The sequence below is a fragment of the Tupaia chinensis genome, unplaced genomic scaffold, assembly GCF_000334495.1.
Source record: "Tupaia chinensis unplaced genomic scaffold, TupChi_1.0 Scaffold139431_1, whole genome shotgun sequence".
Lineage (NCBI taxonomy): Eukaryota > Metazoa > Chordata > Mammalia > Scandentia > Tupaiidae > Tupaia > Tupaia belangeri.
Window position 1 is genome coordinate 988,097 of NW_006199316.1, and position 7,012 is coordinate 995,108.

The 7,012-nt window shown below is 41.4% G+C and overlaps 1 protein-coding gene and 1 non-coding gene across 3 annotated transcripts in view; one reads left to right on the forward strand and one right to left on the reverse strand.

Moving 5' to 3' along the window:
• The window catches only part of INTS4 (integrator complex subunit 4), an 87,053-nt gene that overhangs the window by 21,592 nt on the left and 58,449 nt on the right, over positions 1–7,012 (reverse strand). For both annotated transcript variants that reach the window (XM_006161892.2, XM_014593006.2), the window contains one exon: positions 2,217–2,310. In XM_006161892.2, the coding sequence (XP_006161954.1) occupies positions 2,217–2,310 (94 nt within the window). The remainder of the gene's footprint in view (positions 1–2,216; positions 2,311–7,012) is intronic.
• Positions 6,753–6,859, forward strand: LOC114004638 (U6 spliceosomal RNA). The gene has a single exon (XR_003546752.1). It is a non-coding gene; the product is annotated as a U6 spliceosomal RNA (small nuclear RNA).

Genomic DNA, 7,012 nt, shown 5'->3' on the forward strand with positions numbered 1-7,012 from the left:
ACTGATACAGTATTTTTTAAATTAATAATGGACACCTTTTTCATGCTAAGTCTAAAAGGTCCAGTATGTACTTTGTACATGCAGTACAATTAGTGGGAACTACAGCCTTTCAAGTGCTCAACAGTCCCAGGTACCTGGTAGCTATCAGTGGACAGCAGCAGGGCTAGACAACGATACAGAAACGGTTTGAATATTTACTTCCAATCATTCCTCATATGCGTGGTTTTTATATAGCTGCAGTCAGAAAGCAATTATTTCGTACCTTTTTTTGAGTACATAACATTACATTGTAAGTATTTTACAATGTATATTGCATAATTCTTCACAAAAATTAGCACTAGGGACAAAATACCCTGTCAAGTAAGTGCTGCGATCTATTCAGCTCTTCCGTTAACACAAGGCTACCTGGAGTTCTAGATCCGGGCTTCTTACTCACCTTGACACGAAGTAGTCAATTGTGTTTTTTCCCCTTAGGACCACTCTCTTTCTCCCCTATCTTTCTCTCCTGTAGAAAAGTAGATTCTTCTTCTTCTTTTTTTTTTTTTTAAGGAATCATTTTATCTTTATTTATTTATTTATTTATTTATTTAATTTGACCAGAGAGACAGAGAGGCAAAGTGAGAAAGCAAGCCACCATGTTGGGACGTAAACCATGGTCAGCCATATGGGAACCCGGTGCCTTAACCACCAAGTCACTTGAAAGCCCCAGACAGATTCTTTTCAAAGACCTCCTTGTATTCTGATAGAGAAGAGAGCAAGCCAAGGAAGAAGGAAGGAGGCCACACTTCCATGGTCTCACTGTGTACCTGACAGCCAGGGCTCTCACCAAGCCTTCTCTGTCCACAAGGGGGACAGTTATTAACTCTCTCTTAGAGGCTTGGAAACACCAAATAGCTTGGCAAAGAGACTTTATGAGATGATGGAAATATTTTATATCTTGCCTGTGGTGGTAGTTACAAGACAAACACATTTGAAGGAATTATTTTTAGAGATTTTTTACCACAGGGTCCATGAACTCGCCAGAGAGATAAGACAGAGACAGAGAAAGTGAGAAATCACCTCCCAAGGGGGATAGCCACACCACAATCCCTTCTCTTTCATTCTCCTCTTAGGATTTTGGGCACACACAAGCGTCTGATGTGAATTTCAAGCCACCCATATCCAGGACTCAAACTGCAGTATGCCACACGGGAGTCCAGTGTCTTAACCACCATGCCACCTGCTGGCCCCTCATTTGAAGGAATTTATCTAGCCTACTAAGAGTTATTTAAATCCCAACCTACCATAGTGTACACTTCACCTTTACAAATATACACACACCTACACACCCTAAGTATAACACTTAGCACAAGATCACACATCTTACAGTAGAAAGCAATTTCTGAATCCCCCATGTATTCTGACTTTGGCCAAATATCATTAGTAAATTTAAAGACAAAGAACGCTTTGTTTTTAGGATAAATGTTTATCCTCAATCTTGAGATTAAATTTATAGCAAAATTCTGCAGAAGCCGAAAGATGAACTACTTTCATTGTTTTTTTGGTGTTTAACTTGGCAAATCTAAATAGTTTCATGGGTACCAATTGTATGTGTGTGTGAGAAGGAAAGAGATACTTAGTATGAAATGGCAGGAAGTTGGCCCTTTTTGGGAGCAATGAAATTAACCTATTTTTCTTAGGATTATTTGTTTAATTTTATCATTATTATTACTTTTTAAATTTGTTATATGTTCACCATAGAGAGACAGAGAGAAAGCAAGCCACCAAGTCCTGGACTCGAGCCACAGTAAGCCATGTGGGAATCCAGCACCCTAACCACCACGCCAACCTGCTGGCCCCTGAAATGATCGTTTTTCACTTTGACAGTGAAATGAACATGCTTAAGAAAATGGTATACAAGTTCATGTAAGTCTTTTGCTATTCACATTATACAAAACATTTAAGATCCTTGGGTTTCTAATTAAAATGATTATACAAGCTGCTTTAATTATAGAATGGTAGACGAATTCTCCCAAAATTCAAAAATTCAAATTCCTTTATGAGTTACCATTTCTTAAATTAGAGATAAATATAATTACATGGCAGAGTACATCATTTCTCAGTTGCTACGTAGTTGCAAAAGATCCTAAGTTTTCCCACCTATGACCAAAAACACTGCTGGACACATTCAAGTGCATTCCTAGCCTCAATCATAAATGCAAGGGAGCCAGACCAACCTTGATGAGTAGTAGCTGACAGCGAAGATACGTAGCAGAAAAGTCAGCCACTCCTGCCAGTTCAGATTGAAGTTCTCCAAGTCTTTGCAGATCTCTGTAGCAAATAAAAAATCAACACAAGCCAACACACAATAAGGATAATGTCACCAACGTAGATACAGCAAAACCATGTTATCATTCTGTGCCTGCTAAATCAGTCATAAACATTTTAAATGACAAAAACTGCTTGGGTGTGCTAGTGAAACTGGTTCACTCACACTTTGATGGCAGTTTAAGCATTTGGAAAGCAAAACCACAGTGTTCCAAAAGCCACATGAGACAACCAAATATTTGATCAGTAGCTTTATGCTGAGAAGTAACCCTAAGGGAAATATTCAACAGAAATGAAAAGCTTTATGCCCCACATTATTCATCATCATATGGACTATTATGGAAATTCAGTAACTACTTAAATATTCAATGGTAGAGAAACTGTCAAAATATAGAACACCCAGTCATAAAATACTCTATAGTCACTAAAATTAAAAAATGGGGAAACCAGCAGTTAGTGTAATGGCTATGTCGCTGGACTCCCACGTAGTTGACCGTGGCTCGTGTCCCGGACCCGGTGGCTTAAAACTCATGCCGGGTGCGTGTGCGTGCGTGTCCAAGATCCCAAGAGGAGAATGGAGGAGAAGGGATTGCGGCATGACCATCCCCTTTGGGGGGTGATTTCTCGCTTTCTGTCTCTATGTCTGTCTCTGTCTGTCTGGCGAGCGCACGCGCCCTATGGCAAAAACCTCTCCAAAAAAAAAAAAAAAAGCTGAAAAAAAATGGTAAGAAGATGTGTGATTTAAAATATAAAAATTATATTATAGGAGAAAAATATGGTAAAGTGGTTTTCTGGGTAGCAGTTTTTTGGTTTTGCCACAGGGCACATTTGCTCGTGGGATACAGAGAGAGAGAAAGTGAGAAATCACCCCCTAGGAGGGATGGCCATGCCATACTCCGTCTCTACCACTCTACTCTTAGGATTTTGGGTATATGTGCACATGCACCCAGTGTGATTTTCAAGTGTCTGGGTTCGGGGACTCCAATTGTGGTCGACCATGAGGGAGCCCAGTTTCTTAAACACCATTGCCACCTGCTGGTCCCCAAGGTGGTGCCTTTTCTTTTAATCTGCCAGAATGTGTGTGCATTCACTAGAAAAGACCGGAAGAGAGAGGTAAAGGGAGAAAGCCCTTAATGGGGTGTGGTCACACAGTAATCCCTTTTCCATTTTTCCATCCTGTTGGGATCTTGGCCAAGCACACATACACACCCAGCATGTTTTTCAAGTCGCCAGGGCTGGGATTAGAGCTACACAGTTGGTCACAAGGAATCTAACTCCCTTAAGCACCAAGCCATTGGGCCATAGGGTGACAGGGTCAGCCCTGGTTTTCTTTTCTTCTTTTTTAGGGAGGTTTCTGTTTGTACATGTCATGTATGTTATCTAACAATCCATCTCAGCATTCACAGGAAGCTGCTTCTTTAATAGAAAAATCAAAATTTCATATAGAACTAACTGTGGGAAACCCAAAGATTTAGGTCTCCAGGGAAGCTCTAACAGGCTAATATATCAGGCTTAATTGTAGCCTAGACAAAGCTGTCCACTGGCCTAAGTCTTGCCATCTTGGGCTCAGTGGACAACACTATAATGCTCAATGCTGCCTCCCAAGGACCTCGACCCCAGGAAGGAGATGCCCTGCAAGGGGGAGCCAAGTGAGTGAGCCCTAAATGATAGACGAGATTGGTGTCTCTGGTGTGTATCATCCCTGGTGAGTATGAGTGGCCTGGGCTGAGCTGATCCGGGAGAGTCTGCACACACGTGGGAAGTGAGCACAATGAAAGGCAAGGACCTGGACTAGCTAGGCACACTTGGGAAGTGAGCTGGCCTCTCCTTTTGTGTCTCCTGTAAGAGAGAGCCCTGGACAAGCACATGGAATAATGGTTATGTCACTGGACTCCCACATGGCTGACTGTGGTTTGAGTACTGGACCCGGCAGCTTAATTCATGCTAGGTGCACATGTGCCCAAAATCCCAAGAGAATGGAAGAGAAGGGACTGTGGCATGGCCATCCCCCTGAGGAGGTGAGGAGGTGTTTTCTCATTCTCTCTCTCTCTCTGGCGAGTATACTTGCCCTATAGCAAAAAAAAAAAAAAAAGAGAGAGAGAGAGAAAGAGAGAGAGAGAGCCCTGATGCACCCAACTTCTGAAGCACTGCCTCTCCAGGAAGATTCCGCCTTCTGTTACAATCACAGAGAGCACTGACCAGCTGACTGCGTTCAGACTGCCTGCAGGTGTCAGGTTGTTCTACTGCGGCTGGACGGTAGCAACTGAACAAGATGCAACCCAACTCAACTAGTCATGGAAATCTGAACTACCATCAAAACAACTTGTTAGTCCTGTGTAAAATCCTCTGTGTTGCAATTCCTACCTGTACCTTTATGCCTGAAACTTCAGTGTAGACACCCATCAGGAATCTATGGTCTCTTTAACAAGAAAGGTACAAAGAGCACTTCCTTTCATTTTTATTTTCTTTTATTTATGCTAGATCACATGCATTTGCACAAGAGAAGGCAGAGGGAAAGAAACACCTTCCAGTGATGTCTGGTCAGGCAGCAGTTCTTTTTTTCTCTAGCTCTCCATCTGGTCAGGATCCTGGGCACACGTGTATGCCTGGCAAGTTGTCACCAGGGCTGGGCTTCAAACCCCAGTCAGTCGTATGTGATCTGGCTTCCTCTGCAAAGCACTGAACAATTGTGCTCTGAGGCCAGCTCCGAAGGGTGTTTTCTATGTGCACTGTACTGTGTTAGGCATTTGCTTACTTGAGGTCATTTAATCCTCAGAATGTGGATTGCAATTAATCTCATTTCACTGAGCAGGAAACTATAGACCAGAGTTTAAGTGGTCTGCCCAAGGTCACACAATAAATGGCAAAACAAGACATGAATCCAAGTATGTCAGACTCCCAAGTTCTTTTTCAAAAATGTACCATAGAACATCTTGTGTACGTATTTGCTATTAAACTCCTTTCACTTATTTATAAACTACTACATACAGACGAGACCAAACTGATTTAAAACCAGATATACTGAGCCATGTTTCTACTGATAGGACCTGGCAAGGAAAACGAGCCCCTTCAATGTGGGGCACAGAGGAACACACACCTGGCATGTTTCTCAAGCTGGGGGTCTGGGTCTTGAACTGTACAGTTTGCCATGTGGGATCCAGTTGCCTTAACTACCATGCCACTGGCTGCCGAACAGTATTTTTAAAATATCAAAGGAAAACTAATTTTTTTTTTAAATTTACACCACAGGCTGGAGTAATTAATTATTTTTTGTATTTTAGGCTTCTGTTTTTGTTTTTTCTATTGTTGTTTTTTAGTTTGCTATAGGGTGTGTGTACTCACCAGAGAGAGAGAAAAAAAAAAAAAAAAAGAGAGAGGGAGAGAAGGGAAGTAAGAAACCACCACCAGAGGGGATGATCAAGCCACAATCCCTTCTCCTCCTGTTGGGGTTTTGGGCACGTAGATACAAACACTGCATTTTTTTTCTTTAAGAATTATTTCATTTAATTTTATTTATTTACTTACTTACTTATTTCTAATTTGTCCCAGAGGACGACAAAGAGAGAGAGGAAGTCAGAAAGCAAGCCGCCAGGTCTGGGGCTCAAACCACAGTCAACCGTGTGGGAGTCTAGCACCCTTAACCACCATGCCACCTGCTGGCCCTGACCCATTATTTTTCAAGCCACTGGGTCTAGGACTCAGACTGCACAGGTGGCCATGTGGGATCCAGCCACCTTAACCTCCATGCCACCTGCTGGCCCAGAAGCAGTTATATTGTAAATCACAGTCAGAGGCAGTAAAAGACGGCTCAGGAGAAGCAAATCAAACATTACTGCGGCTACACACTTCTCTCAACCTCTACACGTCAAATTTACAACTGATGTCTTTTTGTAGTGGGGTAGAACAAAGAAATGTTAGAAAATGCAAAAAAGGTACAAAATCCTAGTGATTTCTCAAAAGCTATCTTCATTTTTACACCTAGATGATTACAGATTATAAACATTTATTTCCACCTCTTTAATTACTGGACTGGTTCCCAGACTAAAAGACAAGTGCTATTCCTCAGAGACATTAAATGTTGCAAAGGAGGATTTTAAATAATTTAGAAGAACTCAACCAAGAAATCTCATGTTCTGTAAGGCTGGCATGTAAAAGAATTCCCATAAGAAAGAAATGTATTTCCACTGACTCCAGAAAAATTAAGCCCCACTGTTTCCAAATGAAATGAGCTGAACGAAAGAACGATTCTCTATTATGGAACACTGCAAAAGTGATTTGGTTCCTGAGACAATGACGAATGTTTCTAGTAACTGGATTTTCGTGGACTTACGTAAAAATATAAACTCTAGAAAACCAGAGGTCTATATAAGAGGACTTCAAAAAGTTCATGCATGGGAAAAGTGAAATTAAATTAAAAATTTATTTTGGTGTTAAAAAAAATGTTGGTGCTTACTTCAGCAGCACATAAACTAAAATTGGAATGATACATAGAAGATCAGCATGGCCCCTGCGCAAGGATGACATGCAAATTCGTGACGCGTTCCATATTTTTCTGAGTGAAGCAAGTCAGGCTATGAAAGAGAGACATTGTATGTCTCACCTTAACATATACCGACTGTCTGCACTCTGTGGTGGAGACTGAAAGACTGGAGGACATACAAGCATTAAAAATCGTTATGGACACTAGAGACAAAGTGGAAAGAGT